Raw genomic sequence first — 25,529 nt, 5'->3', positions numbered from 1 at the left:
GAGAGGCAGCGAAGTGAGCAAATAGGAGGAGGCGGGGTTTGGGGAGAATGACCTAATAGATGCCAGGAGCAGGCGCAGAGCAAAGAGACAGAAGATGGGGCGGAACTTAGACGGTCTACCTGATTGGCCTTGCATGAAAAGCTGCGCTTAGAGGCCTCACGAGAAGAGAGGGACCTCCCCCCCTTAAGTTAGGCTAGCGAGACCACCTCCCTCTTCAAATGGCAGACAACTCTCGTAAATTCCATTTGGATCCCCTGAAGGCATTCCTTGTAGATGGCGAGTTCTCTAAGAATTTGCATCTGTATGACCCTGTGAAGTAATGGATTAAAAGCTGTAGACTGAAGCCTCTCGTCTGTGTATGTTTGGGCACTGAAGTGAAGTGGGGGCTAAGGGAATCCTGACCATATCTGCGACCAGATATCCCAGCGTTCTCTTCTTTACTCAAATGCAGGTGCAGGGTGTGTGTATGCCAATTTGTTTGGGGAGGAAGAGGGGTGCTTAACTCTATCCCTGTGTGATTTTCCTGATCTGTGCTTGTATTTTTTCTTTGTCCAGCACCTTGGAGCAGGGAAATGACATTGGGGAGAAGGGAAGGATTAAATGCTTTCCTACATACTGCTGCCTGAGCAAACTGGCAGCCCTCTTTGACTTCATGATTTGAAGGGGAGAAAAAATCTAATCCTGTATCTTCAGTGACCTGTTGTAGTTTAACTTTTAGGGTACTGAATTTTGCATTCCTTATCAAATTCTTTTTTGGTGCCTGTGAAAAATCGGGGAGCATCATCAGCCCCGTTTGGTACCACATCTTGGCCATGCAGCACAGTTAAATTCGTATAACTTACACATTCAGCAGACCTGAGGTGGGCTAAACTCACGTTGACCCCCCCCCCCCCGCCCAGCCACCGCTGATCCATTAATGAACTTAGGACTTATGGATCTTCAATGCCAGGAGAATGAAAAAAGAGAGAGAAAAAGGCAGCTTGCAGTGAGAGAACATCTCATGTAAATCAGTCCTAACTTGTATTAATTTCTATAGGTTCCAGGGAGCAATTTCCTGTGCATTGGTTTCCAAGTAACTGAACTATTCCGTGTTGGAATGGCAAGCCCAGGAACCTTCACTGTGTATGAATATCACACCCCTGGTAAGGAGTCCATTCCTCTCACTTTCCATGCTTAAGTTCACAAGAATGAAAGAAGAACCATGCTGGATCAGGACAAGGGTCCATCCAGCCCAGCATTCTGTTCACACAACGGCCAAGCAGCTGTCTGCAGAGAACCCACAAGCAGGACATTAGTGCAACAGCACCCTCCCACCCATGTTCCCCAGCAACTGGTGTGCATAGGCATACCACCTCTGATACTGGAGGTAGCATGTAACCTTTGTGACTAGTAACCATTGATACTAGCCTGGGAAGAGAGAGTGGGCATCAGTGAGAGATTGTTTGCTACAGATTTCTTTGTAGATGTCTGCCCACCGTCTAGGGATGGTGGAGAAATCCGCCACGGACTCCAACAAGGCTGGATTCTTTAGAATCCGGCCCCCCGGAGTCCGTGGCGGAACGGACTACTCCGCCTTGCCACCCCGCAAAATTCTCCCTGGACGGACCTTACCTGCCGCCTGCTGGTCCGGGTCTGTCTGCTGCCGTCCGCTGCCCCGGTCTGCGGCTGCAAATGGCGTCCAGCATAGCAGACGCCATTTGCGTCCCTGCTTTAGCCGTGATAAGCTACGTAAATATTTACATAGCCTATCATGGCTAAAGCGGGGACGCAAATGGCATCCGCTACGCCAGACACCATTTGTGGCTCCAGACCGGCAGCGGATGGAAGTCCGGCTGCGGACGGGCCCAGCCGGCGGCTCTGCGGACTTGCCGCAGAGCGGAGCTGGCCAGTGAGGATTTTGGGGGAAGGGACGGATCGCCTCCCCCCCCCCCCAGATGCCCCGAACTGGACGGGTGAGTGGGGTTCGGAGACCTCTGCCACCGTCTCAAGTTGAACATGGACAAAAATGAAATCTTGATTTTCCGCCCTGATCGTCCTTCTCCTTTTCCCTCCTTCCCTTCCCTTCGCCTTCAAGGTGTTCAGCTTGTCCCAGTCCCTGTTGCCAGGGTCCTGGGGGTCCTGGCGGATGACCCTTTATTGGGTGCACAGTGAGGACTTGTAATTTCTACTTACTGAAAAGCTGCTGGATCTGCAGGCGACTGCAGACATTATGGTTCGGGCCTTAGTGGTGTCATGTCTAGAGTATTGCAATAGTCATCTAGCAGGCCTCCCTTTTCCCTCTCTCCATCCTTTAATCCTGGTTCAGAACAATGCTGTCAGGACTGTCCTGGACCTTCCCTGTTTTGTTGCTATCACCTGTTATCGTAGGGCCTTGCACTGGCTCCCACTGAAGGCCAGGGCCCTTTACAAGATTTTGGTCCTAGCCTTTAAGGCCCTAAGGTTGCATTACCCAGTCTATCTGTCCTCTCTTCTGTCCTGGTATGTCCCAAGGCGGGCCACTAGATGCATGGGCCAGGCTCTTCTGACCTGCTCTACTTCACGGATTGCGGTGTCTCATTATTGCGCATTCCAGGACCTTGTCCCACAGCTGTGGAACTCTCTCCCGCTTCCGCTATGGTTAACTGAGAATTTGAAGGTGTTTGAGAAAGGTTTGAAAACTCATCTTTTTGAGTAGGAGGGGAGTGGTTGGTTGTTTATGTCGTAAAGTATGCTGATGGCGTTTATGTTTATTTGGGTTATTAAGACTATTGTTATAATATTGTATTTTGGAGCTAAGTTGTACTAGAATTATTGTAATTATGTATTTTAAATTGTAGAGTTATTTCTTTTATGTACAGCACTTTGTAACAAAGCACTTTATAAATCATCATCTCATCCTCCATGAATTTGTCTAATCTCTTTTAAAGCTATCCAAGTTGTGGTAGCTGTCTTGTGGTAGCAAATTCCACAGTTTATGCACTGGATAGAGAAGTCCTGGTTTCTCAATAGAATATTGAAGTTGTCTTGCATTCTCTTGAACATCCTGGTTTTGATGACACGAACAACCACCACACTCTCGTTTTTTGAAATTGTACGCTTACTTTCCCGTCCACAGAAAAACGGTGCACTGTATTTTACAATGCTTATGGAGAAGAATCGCTTGTAAGATTGTGTGAAGGCACTGAATGCAAATGCATAGAAGGTAAATGTGTCTACTCAGAAGTAAATCCCCACTGAGTTCAATGGGACTTAATGCCCAAGAAGTTTGTTTAGGATCATGGCCGTTGTTTAGACTGCTCATGTGCAGTTACAGGATCATATAGTTCCAAAATCCATATTAGGATAATACTTTTTTATGCCATCTCAGAGGTCATAAAATAGTGTGCAAGCTTGCACGTTCTTGAGAATCCTTCATCAGGCCAGGTTTCCCAGCATCTCTTTTAGTTTGGTCCTTCCTCTCAGAGCAGCATGAGTTTACATATTCCCTTTTTAAAAACGTTTAAACCACATTTGATTCACCCACCATTGAGCTTCATGGCTGCATGAGGATTTGAACTCAGGTCCCCTCCTTCTAGTCATCATGGCACCGCACTGGAACTCTGAAGAAGAGATTCTGCTTACGCTGATTCTGTTTCCCCCAAATGCAGGGGAATGTGGGCGCATGCAGTCCAGACAAAACCAGTCCATAAGCAGCGATCTGCGGAAGAAAGAGGCCTGCAAGAATAACATTGCATACGGTAAGATTTGAACGGCTGGCGCATGCCAAATACAGACCAGCAGGTCATGGCATGGCAACTTTGGAGCCGGAGCCGAACCAACCCAAGGCTCCAGAAGAAGGCTGCTGGCTGGCTCAGGGTCTGCAGAGGCTGCTGGTGAACTGTGTGTGCTTCTGGGCCCCTATGAGGCACAGCATGTGTGCAGGCCAGGCTCAAACTCTGGGGCACGTTTTCTAGCCTTGGGCTGGTCTGGAAATGCTGTTCCAAAATGCCACCATTTACCCCACCACAAAGGTGCCCGAGAGAACAGCACTACATCGTAATGGAGCGTCACTTTGATGGGGGCTTCTGAGCAAAAGAAAGCGAAGAACAAGAGATAAAATGAACAGAAGATAAAAAGGAAGAACGTGATATTAAGATTCCTCTTGAGAAAACAGAGTGCCAGTAAAACCGAGGCTGGTCAACCAAGGAAGGCTTCCTGGAAAAGGGCTGTTTTCAGGAGGCGCCGAAAACAACCCAGTGTTGGCACCTGCTTGACCTCCAGAGGCAGGGAGTTCCACAGGAAGGGGGCCACCACACTAAAGGCTCTTCTCCGGGTGGACTCCAGTTGGGCCATGCGTCCATGTGGAATCACCAGGAGCGTGCCTTCTGATGTCCTCAGTGACCAGGTTGGTAAGGGAGAAGGCACTCCGTCATGTATCCTGGTCCCAAGTTGTTTAGGGCTTTGTACACTATATTACGCTTTTGAAAGATGAGGTAGCTTGGCATAGGCCAAACAGCTATGGCTGTACTTACTAATTAAGGCATGTGAAAGGCTTATTATGTGGTTAGGCCAAACTACACAGGTCTCTAGGTGGCTACCAATGGCATATAGGAATGCTGTGAAGTCCACCTTATTGCTCACCAATAAACTCACTACATCTGCCCTCCCCGCTCACTGGAACACCCCCTTTCCTCCTCCTCCAAGATGGCTTTTCCGACCTCAGAGGGCAGCCAGAGCCGGCTATGAGGGGGCGGGGGAGGAGGGTCAGATTTCTGACTCCCCTTTCCAAGGTCAGAGTGCTGTCTCCGACCTTGGAAGGGGAAACCAAACAATCCTGTGGTCCCTGGTATGTTCACCCAGGGACCATAGGATTGCTTTCTAAGAAGGGAAGGGGCTGTAGCTTAGTGGCAGAACTTGTGTTTAGCATGCCAAAGGCCCCAAAGGCCCTGGCATTTCCAGTCAGGGCAGGAAAAAACCCTGCCTGAAACCCTGGAGAGCTGCTGCCAGTCAGTGTTGACAATACTGGGCCAGATGGAACAAGGGTCTGGCTCAGTATAAGGCAGCTTCCTCTGCTCCTCCTAAACTCTCTTGCAGCTGTCCTCAACCCAGTGCCCTTCAGATGTTACAGACTGCACCTCCCATCAGCCTTCACCATTTGCCATAATGGCTGGAGCTGATGGGAGTTGGAGTCCAAAGCAACTAGCATGTTCTGGCATACAGTTTGGAACTTACCAGTTTGGGGGCTGCAAAACCTTCTGGGTGGAGGATCTGGGCTTTATTTTATTGCGTTGAAGGTATTTATATAAGGCATCCTTCATAATATTTATCCCAGGGTTGGCTTACAAAGCAAATGAAAACGAAATATATGCAATAACACGATAAAAATCAATAAGGCAAATACTGATGAAAACAGCAGAGTGAAAATTTCATCTCTTGGGTTTTAAAACACAGCAACTTTCCATTACTATAAACACAAATGTAAAAAAAGACAGTACCTCAGTGTGGTGTAATGGTTAATGGGGATTTGAACTTGGGAGACCTGAGTTCAAATCCCCACTCGGCCGTGAAATGCACTGGGTGACTTTGAGCCAGTCACTGATTCTCGGCCTAAATTACCCTACAGGGTTGTTGTGAGGATAAAATGGAGGATCCTGTACGCTGCCTTGGGCTCCTTGGAGGAAGAGGCGGGACACAAATGTAGCAAATAAATAAAATAACATAAACCATTAAAATGCTCGAGAGAATAAAAATGTCTTAACCTGGTGCTGAAAAGATCTGAAAATTTGAAAAGATCAATACAGCGTGCAAGAGCCAGGCCTCCTTGGGGAGGAAGTTCCATAACTAGCATGACACAGGTGTGAAATCCCTCTCCGTGGTCATCACCTGCTTGATTTCCGATAGTGGCGTCTCTGAGGTCAATGTCGGAGGAGCCCCTAGTGGGGGGGGGGGTCGCAGCAGCACCGCAGCAGCCCCCAGCCAGCAAAACAACAGAGCCTCTAGACCATCTGATTTTAAGTGAATACACCCAAGAACAAAAGCTCATCCAGAAACAGGCAGTGTTTAATAATAATAATAATAATAATAATATTTTCTCCCTCCCCTAGTCTATAAAGTGAACATCCTGGCCTCCAGGGAAGAAGGAAGCTTCGTCAAATACACTGCAATTCTCCTGGATCTCTACAAAAGAGGTGAGAGCACTTGTTATCCTGACCCAAAAAGATACCGAGATGGATCCGTTCTTAGTCCCGCTTATTTTTTTATTATTTTTTATTTATTTCATTTCTATACCGCTCAATAGCCGAAGCTCTCTGGGCGGTTCACAAAAAGTAAAACCAAAAAGCATGCAGTAAAACAATATAAAATATAAAAGCATTAAAGCCACAAAATAACTGTACAGCCAGAATAAAACCTAGCAGCAATGCAGAGATTTAAAATACAGATTTAAAACAGCAGAGCTAAAAGTCTAGAAAGCTAACTGACTGGAGTCCCATGGATTTCAGTGGGTCTATTTTAAGTAGGACTAAATTTAGATCCAGCCCTCCACTTATTCGCAAGTGTAAGGATTACCTCTCTGGATCAGAGCCAGAGTCCAACTTGTCGAGGTTCTTTACTAGTAGCTTACAGGCAGGATGTGAGGTCGTAGCATCCCTCCTTCTTTTGCCCCCAGTGTTCAGCAGCCAGAGGACGACAGGCCTCTGATCCTAAATGTTCTTATTTAGCCATTACCTGGTGAAGGATCTACTTTCATGATAGTCTAAGCTCTTTTTTTTTTTTTTTGTACCCTTCAAAGCTAAAATGCCCGGATGTATAAGAAACTTGATGAGAGTGATCAAAAATCTTAACAAGATCTGTGCTTCTGCTGCTGTGTGTGGCTTGCTTATATTATTATCATATATTATTTAGTACACTGATATTCAGGAAGATCTGGGCCGTGTGCAAGCCTCGCCCCTCCTGCCATTTTATCCTCACAGCCACCCTTTGAGAACTGGAGGACACCCAATGAGCTTCATGACTGGAAGAAGGGTTTGAACCTGGGTCTCCCCAGCTTTAGTCCAACATTCTAACCCAACCTTCCCTCCAGAGGTTTTGGACTACAACTCCCAGCATTCTTGGTCATTGAACATGTTGACTGGGGCAGATGGGAGTTCAAATCCAAAACATCTGGAGGCTGTTTTAAGGACATTATCATCGTCGTCATCTCTATACTGCCCCATAGCCTAAGCTCTCTGGGCAGTTTACAAAGATTAAGAGCCATTAAAAATACAGGAAACAAAGTTTAAAAACCCATTTACATAAAAACACAACAAACAGACAATCTACGTAAAGACAACGTATATCTAAGAACTCCTTGAAACAATCAACCATAAAAACAAATCCAGGACCTAATTAAACTCTTCATATGCTGCCAGATGCCTGAGAAAAAAGAAAAGTCTTAACCTGCCACCAAAAAGATAACAATGTTGGCACCAGGCAGGCCTCATTGGGGAGATCATTCCATAGTTGGAGGGCCACAACGGAGAAGACCCTCTCTCTTGTTGTCGCCTTCTGAGCCTCCCTCCGAGGAGGCACCCAGACATCCAGCAACCTTCATGACTCAGTGGAGAATTTGGACCCAGGTCTTCCTTGTCCCAGTCTGACCCTCTAACCACTACCCCACACTGTCTCTATTTAACTTACTGTTTTAAATATGATATACCATGTGTGTATTGTATTATATTAACAGGCCAACTTTGATAATCTCTCAAGATGGTTTACGATGGACACTCACAATTCACTGTGAATTAATTAATTTTAATAAATTAATTTTAAATCAATCAACTACTTAATTGGTGGCAGCAGGAGTGTTTTTGTGTTGCTGCATGCCCTCCAGATGTGGTCCAGCTGCTGATCCCCCATTTGTACCCGTTCAGCCCCCCCGTGCCCCCAGAACTGCTGCCAGGCTTCACTCTAACACATGCGAACGCACGGAGCTACAGGCTCTTGCTTTTGTGGGTGGCTTTAACAAGGCTGATTTGCCAGGGGTGGAAAGAGGGATAGATGGATGGCCCAGCCTCGCAGAAGTGGCCAGATCTGCTTGCTGTTTGGCTCCTTCTAACGGCATTCAATTCGACTCCAGGGGAGGCTTTTGCCGAGAAGAACGCAGAAATCACCTTTGCTAAAAAGAAGTCGTGCCTGGATGTTCAGCTCAATCCAAGAGAGAATTACTTGATCATGGGGAAGGAGGCTTTGAAGATAGGAGAGGGCGCCAATGCCAAGTAAGTGAATGACAGTTTGGATATGCAGGAGACAGTATGGGCAGGACACAGACGTGCAAAGAGCTGCTTCTTTGAACCGAATGGGCGTTGTACAAGAGTGCCTTTACAGTCTTGCGCAAGCCCTATCCATATCAATGGCTGTTGTGTGGGAGACGTTCCCGATGGATTGTACTGTTTATCACGTAAAACTGGCGTCAGTTGTACTGTTTATCATTTATTTATTTATTTATTTATTTATTTATTGCATTTATACTCTGCCTTTTCCCCTCTTGCAAGGAACCCAAGGCGGCCTACACAATCCAACACCTCTCCATCTTATCCTCACAACAACAACCCTGTGAGGTGGGTTGGGCTGAGAGTGTGTGACTGACCCAAAGTCACCCAGTGAGCTTCCATGGCTGAGTGGGGACTAGAACCCGGATCTCCCAGCTCCTAGTCCAACACTCTTGCCACTACACCACACTGGCTCTCATTGGCTTATCATTCCCTCTATTTCCTATGTTTAGGCGAGTGCCAACATTTCTGTAGCCAAAAATGCCCCCCCCCACGCACAGGAAGGGGGCATGAGCAGGCTTAGGGCACACATGGGCAGGCAGGCATGCGGCTCTCCATGTGGCCCCTGGGAAGCCCCACTCACTATCGCCCACAGCGCAGCTGATCACCCATGAGCTGGGCTGAGAGGAACTGATCGGTGTTTCCCCGCTGCTATGAGCAAATTTCATCAGGATCACGTGGAAGATGGGAGTTTCAAGCATGACTTCTGACTCCTACCCTTCACGATCCTGATCAGTATAGCTGTTGCGGGGGGCGGGGGGGGGCTGGGATCTTCCCTGCATCAGGATTGCTGTGAGTGGGGGGAGAGAGAAGCGGCTTTAATCTCCCCCCGCCCCAAGTGATCCTGAATGGGTGTGTGGGCAAGTTGTAGATTGATTATTTATTGATTGATTGACTGATTGGTTGAATTTCTTAATCTACCATCTGGCCGGTCACCCGGCCACGCCGGGCAATGTACAGCAATACAATTTTAAAACAATAAAGTTCTACATTAAAAACATCATATTTCTAAAAAATACCCTAACTCATCCCAAATGCCTGCCTGAACAACCACGTTTTCAATGTGTGGCAGAAGCTCATTAAAGAGGGGGCATGGTGGAGTTCCCTAGGGAGGGAGTTCCACAGAGTGGGGGCCACCACAGAGAAGGCCCTCTCCCTCGTCCTCACCAGCCTAGCTGTCCTGGCTGATGGGACAGAGAGAAGGCCATCCGAGGCTGATCTTGTTAAGCGGCCTGTCTGGCGCTCCTTAAGATAGGATGGGCCAGAGAACCATATAGGGTTTTAAAGGTCAAAACCAACCAAGATAATGAGCTATCAAATTACCCCCTTGTGTTCTGCTGCTTGAGTTCCCTCCATGCAAAGAGGAAAAGCAGCAAGAAAAGGAGCGAGATCAATGAAAGATATGGAAGACTCAGATACAGGGGAGAAGGAGGGGGAAAAGGGAAGGGGTAAAGGAAATGCGTGAAAAAGGGAGTCGTCGTGATCCTGCATTTAAAACGGAAGCAGAAAGCCCCATTTTAAATGAAGGATTTTAGGCTGGTGTAGAGATGCCCTTAGTCATGCTTTTAGAGCAAATTGAAATCGATGGGACTTAAGCTACTCATGTCCAACTTTGATTTCATTGACTGGGTTCATTTCAGAGTGAATGATTTCAATGGGTCTACTGTAAGTATGACTAAGTAAACCCAGAATCCAACCCAGGGAATTTTCTCACGTTAAAAAATGAGAATTCTTTGTAGGTAGAAACCAAGCACACCCAGAAGAAATCTAGGGGGCTACTTGCAGGGGCTTTGTTATGATGGGGGGCACTTAAAACAGCATCAGTGTCATAGCATTTGGAATAGTAGAACAGGAATAGTAAAAATATTATTTTGTAGATGACCCAAACTATTTCTTTTGGCATTGTGAGAAAGCATATTTCATGGAGCAATTTCAGTTTCGGTTCTTACAAGATTATATCTTTTTTTCCCCCCCAGACTGGGGGTTGGGGGTAGCACAGAGACAGAAAAAAAATCCTCCTGTCCTTCTCAGGGCAGAACTGCATTTTATAATAAGAACAGGGCTGCCACTGAAAAGGGCAGCCCTGGGTTTAATTTCCACCTTCCCCCACCCTCTGTAATGTGTAGTTTACTCTGATGTGGTTCTGTTGTACCTTTCCCCACCCTCCTCCTTGTATTGCATCTTTGGCAGGGGTGGGGAAAACCCCGGCTTAATAAGATCAGGATGCAGCAGTCCATTGTATCACTCATTACTGAGCTGCCATTTTTAGCAGCAGTCCCACGTTTATTATACCATGTAGTTCTGCTCTTAAATGTCTCAGCTCTCTCTCTCTCTCTCTCTCTGGGCCTTTCACAATGACTACCGCCCACAGCAGAAAACAAAGTTTTCCCATTATGCCATCAGAGTTTCCTCTAGCAATCCACATCCTTTGTCCTGTCCTTTTAAAAAGGTTCTCCTCCTCCCTTTCTAGATTCCAGTATCCTTTAGATGCTGATACTTGGATTGAGTGGTGGCCATCTGAGAGTTCATCTTGCAATTTTTGCGAAGACTTTATAGAGTCAATGGAAGAGTTTGCAGACGATCTGTTTATCAATGGCTGTTAAACTACTGGAGAACTCCTGTGGCCCTCAGAACCTGCATTCCTAGAACCTGCATTTCTACGATTCTTCCTGACCTTCCATGGTATTCATAGCTGGACCTGCCTACATATTGGGAGGAGGAGCAGGAAATACCTGAGAATTCTAGCTTTGTTTGTATATATTAGTGAGTTAAACGTAGGGTTAACAAAGATCTTTGAAACTGCATGACATGAAATGGAAAATATCAAAAGGGATGGAGAGGAAAAGATGTTGTACGCCTCAAGTAATATTGCAAATGTTTGGAATCAATGTAGGTGTTTCATATCAGACACATAATATATTGACCGACAGGGGAGTCAGTAGTAATCAACCAAGAACTCATATCTGTTCCATGTGTTTACCCGCTGCACTCAGATAAAAGTGATGACTTTTCATATTTTGCATTTTGTTTTTACTGGGAATAAACATTGACCCAATTCACATGATCACCGCATCCCTCTGTGGCTTATTTAAGTCACAGTGTGTTGCGGCATGCCAGTGTAACTCTGAGCTTCCCCTCCCAGGTTTGGCATCTGTTGTCCTCTGTTGTCCTTCTGTCTTTAAGAAGGGAAGGACCTCTTGCACAGTGGCAGAGTGCATGCTTATCATGCAGACGGCCCCAGGTAGGGCAGGAAAAAGTCCTGCCTGAAACCCTGGAGAGCCTTTGCTGCCAGTCAGTGTTGACAATATTGAGCTTAGATACACCAATGGTCTGACCTAGGCTTTCTTCACACAGAGCTTTTATCCCGCGATTGAGATTGCTCCCTCACGGAGGTTTGTGGGCTCTTTAGATGATGCCGTGATCGTCCAAGGAGTCTCCTGCACTAAATGCCCTTTGTTCCATTTTTAAATAGATCGTAGATAACGATCTATCAAATTACCCCCTAGTGTTCCACTTCAGTTCCCTCCGTGAAAGGAGTTAAAGTGGCAAGAAGAGGAGCGAGATCAGTGAAAGATCATGGAAGACTCAGACAGGGAGAAGGAAGGGGAAAGGGGTGGGGGGAAAGGGAGCTCGTGAAAAAGGGAGTCGCTGTGATCCTGCATTTAAAATGGAAGCAGAAAGCCCTGTTTTAAATGCAGGATTTTAGGCTGGTGTAGAGATGCCCCTAGTATAAGGCAAAGTCCTGTGTTCCACAACGTTGCCAAGAGCGCTGAGCCAACATTGTTCAGAAGACATTTTTCTAAGGATACTTCTGGAAATTTAATTTTTCTTTCCCACACAGCTCCTGTTAGAAAGAGGAGGCCGTTTTGCAGAATGTTCTTCAACATTTTGTTGTTATCGTACCGCCATTCCGCCACCACCACACAAACACACCGTACTCCATAATAACACGTGGTCCAGGACACTGGGGAGGATGCAAAATGATAGCCAAGCTGACTAGTTATGCTGCTTCTGTTTCTGCTCCCACTTGGGGTGGCAGGAGGGAAAGGGAAGGGGGAAAAGCTTAGGGGGGGGGGAAGAAGAAGCTGTGCAACTGCCTTTGCTCATGGGGAGCCCCACCCCTAAGAATTTCTCCTCCCCCTGGAGAAATTCATTGAAATCACCAACAACAACATAAATTTCTCTGCCCACGAACAGGGTGAGGAATTCTGGCAGGCTATTTGTGCACAGCACTACTGTTACCACTTGCTACAACCTCCTTTAAAAAAGAAAATAGAAAAAGGAAAAAAAGAGAAAGAGAAAGAAGTGAATGACACTTCAAGCCTCTACATGTCTACTCTGAAGTAAGCCCCAGTGAGCTCAATAGGACTTACTCCCAGCTACATGTGTGTCAGATCGTAGGCTGGGCTGCACACTGAAACTAAAGATAACTTTTTGGTACTTTCCACAGCTGACCGATTTCCTCTGGTAAATCCCCTCCGCCTAACCCTCAATGAGCTCAGATAATAACCTGAAAACAACACCAACAGGATGTGGCTGGCACAGAAACAGAGACTCGGTGTGTCTGACTTCATGATGAAACAGCACGGTAGTTACCACTTAGAGGTGTGCTTTGCAACGCAGAAGTATCTGCAGTGGAAAGATGGAGATGAGAGAAGAGAACCCACATTGCTTAGGTGATGCCTGGGCAACTTGCCTGACCCATCAAGCTAAACAAAACTGACTAGTTATGGATGTCGGCCTGCCAGGTGCTTATCACACTGGATTGGATTGTTGCTGTTTTTAATGGCCCTTCTCAGGCAGCCAAAGCAAGAGCTGGATCAGGTTCAGTGTGGCTGGTAGGCTATGTCGTTTGTCGTTTGGAAAGTCACATATTCCGCTGCTCTGATCTAGATGCTGGTTAATTATCCAGATTCTCTGTGTGTTAAGCAGGGACAAAAGCCACATAGCTATTGGGTGTGTGTGCCCCCTTACTGATACTCCAGGCTTTTCCTTCTCTGTTTTTTCCTTTCTGCATTTATTTATCAGTTTCAAACATTTATATACAGCCTTTTATCCACAATTTCAAGGCGGTTGGTGAACAAGAAGAAGACGAGCACTGGACAATACGAACAAAACAAGCAGCAGATCAAGGTGCAATTCATAAAGAGTTTCGAATATTTCAGGGTTTCCGCCTGTTTTTGCCCTATGCCTAAAAGACAACAGTGTTGGCATCACCAGGCATGGCATCCAGAACTGGGGCACCACTTCCAGAAAAAAAAGCCCTCTCGATTGTAGGTGTAAGCCTCATCCCTGATGGAGACGGTATCAGGAGAAGGTTTTCGGCATGTAGGCAGGTTGATATAGGAGGAGGTGCTCCTTCAAATATTTTTTTAAAAGAAGAAGTAAGTCTCTAGCCCTTTTTCTTGTAGAGATATAAGGAAACACATGTAAGCAACAGACCAGCCTCCCCCAACTTGGTGTCTTCCAGTTGTGTTGGGCTACAATTCCCAGCATTCCTGACCATTGGCCATGCTGGCTGGGGGATGCTGGGAGTTGTAATTTAACACATCTGGAGGGCACCAAGTTGGGGAAGACTGCAGTAGGCTAGCCACGACACCACATTGGCTCTCTAGATTAGGTTTAGACCTACTCCTACTACAGGGTTCACCCACTTGCAGGTTAGAGAGCCGCCATTTTTGTGTGTGTTAGTTGTCTAGAAGATGGAGGACAGCTTTCACCACTGCCTGCAGGATAATTCCTGAACCTGACCTGAGATTTTGGGACATGAGACTTTGGGATGACGTTATTTTTGTTTGTTTGTTTGTTTGTTTAAAAGATTTCTATATTGCCCCTCAGCAGAGCTTCCAGGGCAGTTTACATAGATAAGATAAAATTACACAACACATACAGCAACATGTCAAAAATGTAAAATAGATCCAAAAGCCTGAGGGAGTAAAAAAAAAAAATCTTTGCCTGCCACTGAAAGAATAATAGTGATAGCTCCAGGTGGGCCTCTCTCGGGAGGGGATTCCACAAACAGTGCCACCACTGAGAAGGTCTCTTTCTCCACTCACCTACCTTCCCTCAGATGGTGGGAACAGCTGTGGAACAGCCTCCGATGATGACCTCAATATGCAGGCAGGTTGGTATGGCAGCAGAGATTCCTGCAGGTACCCAAGCCCTAAGCCCGGTAGGGTTTTAAAGGTAAGTACCAGCACTTTGGATTGTGTTCAGAAATAGACCAGAAGGCAATATCAGTCTTTCAATACTAGCAAAACAGGTTCCCACCGACTGGTCCCAGTCAACATCCTGGCAGCTGTATTTTGCACTAAACTGAAGTTTCCAAAGAGTCTTCAGAGGCAGCCCCATGTACAACATATAACAGTAGTCAATCCTGGATGTTTACCAGAGCATGGATAACTGTGGCCAGGCTATCTCTTGCTCCAACATCAGTTCAGCTTTGGTGAGTGCAGGTTTAATCATAAACTTAAGAGGGGGCCATGCCTTGTATATGTAAGACTGTGTTTATTGTGATCATTTCAGGCTTAGATGGCTTTAGGTCCCAGTATTGGGAAAAAGGTGGGATATAAATTAATAATAATAATAATAATTTAAAAGGGAATAGGGCAAAGGCATGGAGGACAGGACCATCAATGGTTGTTATAGCATATAGAATCTTCATGTTCAATGGTCACCAAACATCATTTTCTGGGAAGCAGCAATGGGAGTGGGTACTTGCCTTTGTGGCTGGCTTGCATCACAATGGCTTCTTGATGTAGGGATGGCAGAGAAATCTGTTGGCTTCACATTTTAATTTGCATTTACCACATGTGCCCTTCCTGAACCTACGCATGAACTGAAACACAGTCACATGGCGATATTCACACTTTCCTGAATTTTGCAATGCAGTTCGCGAATCAAAATATGCCCAGAAAAATGCATATAATGGGGGGAAATGCATGCAAAAATGCAGACAATGGGGGGAAACGGTGTGCAAAATGCCAGCAATAGGGAAACGTGCATGCAAAAATGGGTATATTTGGGGAAATCGCTTGCAAAAAATGCATATATTTAGCTCATACAGAAATGCATATATTTGGGGAAGTGTGTACAAAAATGTGTACATTTAGATTAACATGCACGGAAATACTTAAGAAGTTTTGTCTGAGAAAAACAAATTTGCAAACTGATGCAGACATGGGACAGAATGAACTTCATGTGAGAAAAAGGAGAACTGAGCAGAATTAAACTTGGCAGATTCATGCCACCCTTATCTGGATGGCCACTGTGGGAACCAAGATGCTGGGATTAGATGGGCCTTCAGTCTAATCCAGCAGGTATGTTTTTGACACAACCAAATGAAAATCTCCATGTAACAGTAAGCCATGTCATTGCATCAGGAGCTCTACTAAATGTTGGTACAATCAAATTGGCTCTTGGTGAATAGACAACACTGTCTCCCTTCCCAGCTCTTCCATTCCTGTGCTTCCTTTTTTTTTTTTTAATTAAAGGGCTGCAAGCTCATCGTAAGAAACATCTCCAGAACACCTGCTCAACATCCTAGAAGAATCTGATCTTCTGAGCATTAGCTCTGAAATCCCAGCAGCCAGAAACCAAAACAAAACGAAATGAAATGCTTGCGATCCGTCTCCTGCTACTTTGAGTGGATTAGCTGGCAGCTGGACTTCGAAGGCCTTCTCAGGCCAATCAAACCAAACAAGCTGAAATGTTTTCTGTTATAGATAAGAGAAAGGTTGAAACTATCAAGAAAAAATTGGAGCAGATGGCAAGTCATCAGATGATCATATAAACAGACAGGTATCTACCTCTCACTGTACATAGCATATTTTCGTTCTTATCGTTGTTTGTACTCTGCCCCTTCTTTGCAGATACCTTAATCTCCATATGCATCCAGAAAATATGAATACTTCAGCCTAAGAATCAGTGCCATTAGGGCAGGACTTTGGGGCAGATGTCCAGGGGCCCGCTCTGCAGAATACAGAGGGGGCCAAAACCACATTTTGAAGTGAGCAAAGCAATGCATATTACCATCTAAAGAGGAGGGGGGCGTTAGGACTATTAGGTCTAGAGTCTAAAATTATTGATGTGCACACACCACTGGTTTAGATGCACACGCACTAAGGACAAGATGAACTTGACCCCTGCTCAGGCATCAAACCCTAAGGAATGACTAGCAACTCATGCTAGTAACATTTGAACAAACCTCCCCACCCCCCAGTGCCTGCCGCCATCGCCAAGGCAAAAATAAAAATAAAAATGGGCATGGTGGATTACCAGAGATGGAGATCGCAGTGAGCTAATTGCATGACTGAGAAACACACACACACACACACACACACACACACACACTTGGATTTGTGTACTCATGGAAGTTGCTCCCACAATCCTTCCTCATGCCTCCCACCACCACGGCATTGTGACGCTGATTTACACCCAGAAAAAAACAAACGGGAAATCATTCAGACAGTGAGAAGGGCACCATTGCCAAAGAAGTCAGCAACGTTCCCCTTGCTTTGATCCTTATCTTGTGCTTTCATGGCCTCTGTGTGTGTGTGTGTGTGTGTGTGTGTCTGTGTGCATTTTCAGGGGGAATTTGAAGTCTGCTCAGTAATTTCCTGTTACCACCTCTTCAAAACTACTGGCATGCTCTCTTAGTCCCACACACATTGTCACATTGAAGGCAAGTTTTCGTGACGGAGATTGCTGCCAGCCAGTGACCCCAGGAGGCCAGGAGAGGCCTGGGGCTGGTGGCCGAGGGCTCTTCTTGGCCGCTGCAGAGGAAAGCGGCGTGCCTGCACCTCGAGTGAAATCGGCACACTGCTGCAGATGGCCGAGAGGAGGAGAAGCAGCCGCAGCAGCAGCATCTCTGGCGCTGGCACGATGGGCTCGCCTCCAGATGAAAATGGGCCGCCCAGGGGCTACCCTCGGTCCATTTGCGAGGATGCTCCTGAGCCCAAAGACCTCTGCGGCCAATGTAAGGCCCTGCAGAGCGGCTGTGGACATCGCTACGGCTCAGCCTGCCTGGCCTGGATGGTGCGGTGAGTTTCCTTTGCAGAGCGAGGAGTCACGTGACATGGGGGTGGAATGAGAACGAGCAAGGGAGGGAGAGCGAGACTGGGGGGGGGGGATACCGAAAGGGCAGCAGCAAAAGGGGAGGGAGAGCCGTGCTTCCGGGAGCAGTGCTGGCAAAGAGGCAAAGCGGCTCAGAGGAGACACCTGGGCTGCCAGGATGCTCTGATTCAGAGCAGAGAAATCTGACCAGGTGATTTGTTCGTCTAGCCCAGTCTTGTCGACAGCGGTGCGGCTAGCTGGGATTTCTTTGTCTCTTTTTTTAGTAAGTAATGGTTTTATTGCGGGGGGGGGGCAGCTTTAGATCGCCAGGTGTATTATTGCAGTTGTGAATGAAGCACACACAGCTAATATTGCTCGTCTCCTCCGTTCCACACAATCCGTGCTTTGCAGCCTACAACTGTTTTGGCCTACAGCTCCCATCATCCTTTACCCTTGGCTGTGGCTGATGGTAAGTGTAGGCCCAAAGATCTGGAGGCTCACAGGTTGCCCACCCCTGCCTTACAAGTACTTTCCTGCTAAGTTAGAGCCAAAGACACACACACACACACACACACACACACACACCCCGATCAGAAAAATCTTCATGACAACAGGGATAAAATGGAATCTGCTTCTACTGCCCTGGTGCTAAACAGTAAACACATTTACTTGAGAATACAGCTCATAGAGTGGATGATATACCCTGCATTCCAAGACATGATCAAGAGCAGAGTTTCTCGAACTTTCTTTGTGGTGGAAATTTGCTGGGAGTCTTATCAGCCCACTTAATTAACTGTTTTTGTTCTACAAATCAAAGCACATATATAACCATATTTTAGTAACATCAAAACCAGAGCCATATTAGGAAAATCACAGGTCCTAGGCCAGGCTGCTGAGAAGGGTCCCTTTAACTGGTACATTTGTAGAGACAAATTAGAAGCCTAGGCCAGAACCATACTATAAAAATCACAGCCCCTGGGCCAGAGTCTGGTTAGCCTGTTCAGTAATTTGGCCGTGATGAAAATGACCTTGACCTCCATCATCAGAAAAGAAAATTAAGTGCAGGACCTAGTGCAAATATTCCCTACTATTCTACAACCTTTCTATGGACCATCTGAATGGAGGTCATGGACCATCACTGGGCTGCAGACCATAATTTGAGAATCTCTGATCTAGAGCCTTCAAATTACCATTTGGTTATAGACGTGAATAATGTATATTGAAAGCAAAAAGAATTAAAAGGATCTTCCATAAGTAATATATGTGCCGAGGTAGCCTGTGTGGACTCTGGTATACCTAGGCTGGCCGGGGGCAGATGCTGGGCCTGTTTGCCACTGGCCCTTTGGGGGCCGCTGGACTTCTGCCCCATGGTCCGCCCCGCTCTAGCTCCAGCCCTGATCGTCCATTCTGACTGGAAGCAGCTCTCCTGGGCCTCAGGCAGAGAAAGGTCTGTCCCATCATCTGCTCCCAGGTCCTTCTTTGAGCTGGAGATGCCAGGGCTGAACCTGAGCCCATCTGTCTGCAAAGCAGGACCTCTACCACTGTGGCCCCTCCCTGGAGGCAGAGGAGCTGAAGCCTGCCTTGGCCAAACAAGCCACGGCCGTGGATGAATCTACTGCTCTGTGCCTGTGAGGATGGGAAGGCCATTCGAACACTGCCTCCACTGCTGCCAAGAGAAGTGCAGTGACGTCATCCTCAGGGAGGGGAGGAAGGAAGCATCTGGATTCTGGATGCAGTGAGAGCTACAGCCAGCTGACCGGGAAAAACCCAGAAGCATCCCCATCGTCCACAAAGCAACTTCCCCTCCCTGAACTCTGACTGACTCAACCTCTTGGCCTTTTCTAACTTGGTGACCTCCAAACGCAGACAGATCCCAGTGCATATTTGTGTGTCTGCATATGGAGAAGTGGTGGAGAACCCATGGCCCTCCAGATGTTGTTGCGCTCCAGCTCCCATCCACCCCAGCCAGGATAGCCAATGGTCAGGGATGATGGGAGTTATAGTCCAAAACATCTGGAGGGCACCAGGTTGGGGAAAACTTATCTATCTATCTATCTATCTATCTATCTATCTATCTATCTATCATCATCATCATCATCATAGGAATGCCCATTTTTGTCTGTTGCAACAAAAACAACAGTGTGGTGGTAATTCAAGCCTAAGATTTATTATCTGTAGACTCTTTGTTCTACCTGTCTATCTTTATCAGAACCTGTGGCCTCCTGATGTTGCTGGACTACAACTCCCAGCAACTCCCACCATCAGCCATGCTGGCTGGGGCTGATGGGAGTTGGAATCCAACAACATCTGGAGGACCACAAGTTCCCCGCCCCTTGTCTACACACAGACACACACAAGTGTTTTTTTTGTTTTCGTTTTTACTATTTTGCCCAGGGATTTCAGCATACATGATGTAGACACCCATTTTTTCATTACAACAACCCTGTAAGGTAGCTTAATCTGAGAGAGAGAGAGAGAGAGAGAGACTACATTTGGCCCAAGGCAACACAAGGCCCGTTTGTACAATCAAAACAAGTCAGTGTTGCTTAAGTAAGCCACAGTGGCTTGTTTTACATAAGAACATGAGATGAGCCCTGCTGGATCAGACCAAGGGTCCATCTAGTCCAGCATTCTGTTCACGCAGTGGCCAACCAGCTGTTGACCAGGAACCCACAAGCAGGGCATGAGCACAACAGCACCCTCCCACCCATGTTCCTCAGCAACTGGTGTACATAGGCTCACTGCCTCTGGTACTGGAGGTACCATAACCGTCAGGACTGGTAGCCATTGATAGCCTTCTCCTCCAGGAATGTGTCTAACCCTCTTTTAAAGCCATCCAAATCGGTGGCCATCACTACATCCTGTGGTAGCGAATTCCATAGTTTAACTCTGCACTGTCTGAAGAAGCCCTTCCTTTGACCTGTCCTGAACCTCCCACCAATCAGCTTCATAGGATGACGCTGGGTTCTAGTATTTTGAGAGAAGGAGAAAAATGTCTCCCTATCTGCTTTCTCCACACCATGCATGATTTTGTAGACCTCTATCATGTCTCCCCTTACCCTCCTGGCCAAGCTAAACAATCCCAGTTACTGTAACCTTCTCTCACAGGAGAGATGCTCCAGTCCCTTGATCATTTTAGTTGCGCTTTTCTGCAAACTGGGGTTTTAATCCCCAGCGTGTGCTGAGCTCCATTTAACTAATGACCTTCCAAACATGGCTTGTCATGTCATCCGAACATGGGTGGCTTGGCTTCATTTGAGGGGGAAATAACCCATTGTCTGTTGTGGTAATATTTAAGGATTAAGACTTATTCTCCGTAGGCTCCTTGTTCTACCTGTCTATTTTTATCAGAGGCAGAGAACCTCTGGCCTCCAAATATTGCAGATAATTAGGGAAATGACACCTGGCCTGTGCCAGCGTGCGCCGGGGATCAAAACAAGCTTGTTTGATGGTGCGAACTGGTCCAGTAAATTTCATGGCTGAACTGGGATTTGAGCCTGCCCCTTCCCAGTCCTAGTCCAAAGCATTATTTATTGTGGCACAACAGCAAAGGGCTCTTGAAACTCATTGTCAAGGGCTCCTTGGAGGCCTCTCTCAGTCTAATCCAGTAGCCAAGTCCAGACACAGACAAAGGGATTCTTTTCAAAGCTTTATTCCTCTTTTACAACTTAACAACTCTACCGTTAATATGAGCAGCAGAGTACCTATGCCCTAAGTTGGAACAGTTGGTCCCCGTTTGAAAGGGAATCACTGGCAGACCCTGAACTTAAGGGCTAGGGAGAGTCCCTCCCCTTTTCCCTTGGATCCTCTGGGCGCAACTGTTGTTTGCGTGCCAACCGGGCACTACGCCTCCTTTCCGTGCCCTCCATTTGGCGCTGCTCTCTGTGTCAGCGACGCACGTTCATCAAGTCTGCTTCCCGCGCTCTGTCACTCCCAGGACTGCTATCTAAGCTAGGAATGCCGGTGGGAGGAATCTCCGTCGCTGTTGGCCCTGAGAAAGAGGAGCGCGCTCCTCTCCCAGGAGCGACTCCTCTTCCTCAGAATCAGAACTACTCTGGGATCCTATGGGCTCAGTGTCCACCCTGACATTCATCTACGAGAGCCAGTGTAGTGTAGTGGTGAGAGTGCTGGACTGGGAGCCGGGAGATCCGGGTTCTAGTCCCCACTTGGCCATGGAAGCTCACTGGGTGACTTTGGGCCAGCCACACACTCTCAGCCCAACCTACCTCACAGGGTTGTTGTTGTGAGGATAAAACGGAGAGGAGGATAATGTAAGCCGCCTAGGGTTCCTTGCAAGAGGAAAAAAGGTGGGATATAAATGCAATAAATAATAAATAATAATAATAATAATACTTTCATGTGCATAGGTGAAGGGATTTGGCAAAGTCCTTCCTTTAAATATCTTGGCTGCTTGCTAATGTTTCCCTGTGTCTTGGCTTAAGAAGAACTAAAGTTCTTAATACGGAGAAAGATCTGTTAAAACCTCTCTTACCATTCACACTGGAGGAGCGGCTGTCGAAAAAGAGCCCTTTGCCAGTGTTTCAGTTTGAGAGACAGCGAGAGCGAGCAAGGTAGATAATATGGCAAAAGGCTCTTGAAAAGCTTCCCTTGTTGCTCACACTGGAGGAGACAATGTTAAAAGACTTTGCCCGTGTCTCCTCTTTAGAGAAAGTGGCCAAAGTATATGATACAGCAAAAGCCTCTCTTGCCATTTGCACTCTAGGAGAGGATGTTAAAAGAGTCCTTTACCAGTACCTTAGCTTGGGAAAAAGCATCCAAGGTACATAATAAGGCAAAGGGCTTTACCAAAGCTTCTGTTTCCATTCATGCTGAAGGGGAGGCTTGCCTGCTTGCTTGCTTGCTTGCTTGCTTGCTTCCTTCCTTTCTTTCTGAGCTCTTTGCCCATGTCTCATCTTTCGTGGCCAAAATACACGATAGAGCAAAAGGCTCTGGAAAAGTTTCTCTTGCCATTCACACTCTAAGAGAGGATGTTAAGAGAATGCTTTACCAGTGTTTCAGCTTGAGAGAGGGTGGCTGACATATATTATAGTGTGTGCATGTGTGGATAGGTTCTTTGGCTTCTGGGGCCGGGGCATGCCTACACCCAGATGGAAATCTTTAAGTGCCAGGTTTGGTCTCTGAGCCTCTACTTCCCTACCTCTGTACCTGCCTCCCTTAGGGTGCAAACCTATGCATGTCTAGACATTAAAAAGTCCTACAACTCCCAGCATTGCCAGCCAGCCGTGTTGGCTGGGGAATGCTGGGACTTGTAGGACATTTTTCTGCCTAACATCCATAGGATTGTGCCCTAAGTAACCATACCTAGTCAGTTAAAGACAGATTTATTATCTGTAGACTCTTTGTTCTCCCTATCTAACCGGTGGCCTCCAGATTTTGTTGGATTACAACTTCTATCATCCCTGACCATTGGCTATGCTATAGGCTAAACATAAGCTAACTTGGCCTTGGTCCAAATTAAAAGCCACCTTGGATCATTTGATGTTTCCTCATTCTTTCCCTCCCACCTAGCGACAACAACAATCCAATTTGTCAGAGATGTAAAGAGGATGATACTGGCACCATCAATGAAGAAAGTTTATTATCAGTCGAAAAGGTATGACCCCCGCCCCTGGCCTTAATGCCTTTGGTATTCCACTTTCTGCAGAAGATATTTCTGCATTTGTTAATATAATTGGCTAGAGATTTTCAGTTTACACACACACACACACACACACACACACAGTGGCATAGTAGTAAATTTTGAAGTGCAGCAGCTTGTCACGACAGTGTGTGTGTCAGAGTCTGTATGTTTGTGCACACACAACAAACCGCAGCACCATACAACATATTACCCAATACATTAGGATCTGCATGACTGCAACCCTAGGCATCGTTACCTGGGATTAAGCTCCCTTGGTCATTGGTGCTTAATGACTTCTGGCTCAACTTGTAAGACACATTGACCTTTAACAAAAAAAACACCTTCCGTCAGCTGAAATGCAACCTGTTTGTTTTTGCTAGAAATGCAAGCAACCTTGCAGACAAATGTTACTATTTCAACCGCTAGTGTGAAGTAGGAACCTCATCAAAGAACAGGAAAGAAGTGCCTTTCCCCTAGGGATGGCGGAGAATTCCGCCATGTATTTCAGTGAGGCCGAATGCCAGTGCATTCGGCCCCCTGAAATCCGTGGCGGAATGGCCTCCTGCCCCTCTGCCCCCCCGCAGAATCTCCCTGGGACGGCACTTACCTGGGACGGATGCGGTGGATGCGGCGGCGGTGGCGGCAGTGGCGGCTCCAGTGGCTGGTCTCCTGGCCAGCCGCGGCTGGGCTGCTGCCACCACCACTGCCATCCTTGCAGCCGTGATAGGCTACGTAAATTCTTATAGGCTAGAACAGTGAAAAATAAAGGAACGCAAATAGCGCCCACTACGCTATTTGTGTTCCCCTTTTTTTCACCGTTTTATCTTATGTAAATATTTACGTAAGATAAATTGGCGAAAAATAGGGAATGCAAATGGCGGCCTCCGGAGCTGCCGCCATTTGCGTACGCTGGGGTTTGGGGGGGGGTTAGCCATGATAGGCTATGTAAATTCTTACGTAGCCTATCACGGCTGCCTGGCTGGATGCAAATGGCGGCCACTACGGCGGCCACCATTTGCGTCCGCAGCAGCCCGTCCGTGGCCGGAAATCCGGCTGCGGACGGCCCTGGCTGGCTGCTCTGCGGCCTGGCCGCGGAGTGGAGCCAGCCATCAAGGATTCCGGGGGGGAGGACCGGATCGCCTCCCCCGCATCCCCCCCCCCGTGAAAGATTCCGCAAAAAGGTAAGTGGGTTTCTTACATCCCCACTTTCCCCTGCTTGATTCTTTTCTTTGTTCTCCAACTTCCCCCATGACGGTCTGTCACAAATAATGGTGAAATCTGAAAGTCTTGTTATCATCTCATTCACTTGCCAGAGCAAGGAGAATCCGTCAGTTGCTGTCATGTTTTCCTGCTCAGAATGTGGCTGTTTGAACTTCGGCTTGTGCAAACTGTAGCACAGTGGCTGAGAGATCAAAGTTTGGAGCAACGTTGTTCTTGATGGATATCACACCTGCACCAGGCCCCATAAATCCTCTGGATGGCCCTGCAAAAATGACAGGGGGGGGGGACACCAAAGCCACTCCTCACCTAGGCCACTATTTATGGCTGGTGTCACCTTCCTTCATACTCTCCCTTCACAACCAACACACTCCAAGAAACAAGGCTTCAGGCTAACTCTGCTTTATTAGTTAAGGACTACCTTCTTTACAAACGCAGATTCTTGGAAACTTTCAGACTGCAATGAAACAGCTAATCCACACATCTACGAATATCAATAGAGGAGCCAAAGTGGAAGTTAGAGAAGTTGCCAGAAGACTGGGCATGAACTTCTGGGACAGTCTGGGACCCTAGCATCCCGCAAGTCACACCCCTTGCCACCCTCCTCCTCCTCCTCCGGAACTTGAGTTCTAATGGTGGGAGGCACTGTCCCTAGTGAGCCCAGATATGGTGAGACTTTCTTCCCAAGACCTTGACACACAGATGGCCCAGCTTGAACAGCTCCCTCATTCCTCCACCATGAGAACTCAAGTTTCAGAGGGAGAGAGAGAGGAGGGCAAGGAGTGTGACTTGAGGGACACTAGGATCCGTCACAGAGTGAAGTGGGAAAAGTTAGGGACAAGTCTCAAGACGCTCCGCCAGGTTGGCCATTTGTAGGAGGGGGCCACTCTAAGGGAGGGGCACCCCTGCAAAGCAAGTCTGGCCAAGAAGTTCATGCCCAAGCTGCTGGCAACTTCTCTAACTTCCACTTTGTCTCCTGTATTGATATTTGTAGAAGTGTAGGTTAGCTGGTTCAATGCAGTTTGAGAGTTTCCTAGAATTTGCATTTGTAAAGAAGCTAGTCGTGGTTGACTAATGAATTAGTGTTGGCCTGAAGCTTTGTTTCCTGGAATGTGTTAACTGCAAAGGGAGAGGATGAAGGAACTTGACACTGGGTCAGAGTTCCCCACCCCTGTGCTACACCAATGCACACACATACGCACTATGCATATCAAGAACATCTGGGCAAATTTGGGTTCTTCCAGATGAGGCTTTCATCACATCATCACCAACTGCGTCTTTCACAGAATTCTGTTTGGGGGTGGCGGTGGTCCAGACATCGTCATCTTCTATTCATAACCCTACCACTC

The 25,529-nt window shown here is 47.0% G+C and overlaps 2 protein-coding genes across 6 annotated transcripts in view; both read left to right on the top strand.

Annotated features, from left to right (window-relative positions):
• Positions 1-14,187, top strand: part of C5 (complement C5) — a 106,491-nt gene extending 92,304 nt beyond the window's left edge. The window contains exons 36-42 of one of the 2 annotated variants that reach the window (XR_014785941.1): positions 1,037-1,142; positions 3,095-3,181; positions 3,627-3,716; positions 6,063-6,146; positions 8,075-8,213; positions 10,738-10,949; positions 12,718-14,187. Coding sequence is in view for 1 of the 2 variants with exons in the window: in XM_084821290.1 (XP_084677416.1) it covers positions 1,037-1,142; positions 3,095-3,181; positions 3,627-3,716; positions 6,063-6,146; positions 8,075-8,213; positions 10,738-10,870 (639 nt within the window). In the remaining variant the exon portion in view is untranslated. Of the gene's footprint in view, positions 1-1,036; positions 1,143-3,094; positions 3,182-3,626; positions 3,717-6,062; positions 6,147-8,074; positions 8,214-10,737; positions 11,331-12,717 lie in introns of those variants that run through there. The other variant, XM_084821290.1, reaches the window with a different exon arrangement.
• Positions 14,188-16,927: 2,740 nt separating this feature from the next.
• Positions 16,928-25,529, top strand: part of TRAF1 (TNF receptor associated factor 1) — a 35,363-nt gene continuing 26,761 nt past the window's right edge. For 2 of the 4 annotated variants that reach the window (XM_084821293.1, XM_084821292.1), the window contains exons 1-2: positions 16,928-17,308; positions 22,851-22,935. In XM_084821293.1, the coding sequence (XP_084677419.1) occupies positions 17,097-17,308; positions 22,851-22,935 (297 nt within the window). In that variant the 5' untranslated portion in view covers positions 16,928-17,096. The remainder of the gene's footprint in view (positions 17,309-22,850; positions 22,936-25,529) is intronic. The other 2 variants (XM_084821295.1, XM_084821294.1) reach the window with 1 other exon arrangement.

Source organism: Heloderma suspectum, chromosome 14 (assembly GCF_057233095.1).
Source record: "Heloderma suspectum isolate Gila_16-S chromosome 14, 16-S_ref, whole genome shotgun sequence".
In the NCBI taxonomy this organism is placed as follows: Eukaryota; Metazoa; Chordata; class Lepidosauria; order Squamata; family Helodermatidae; genus Heloderma; species Heloderma suspectum.
This window is presented reverse-complemented; position numbering and strand designations above follow the sequence as displayed.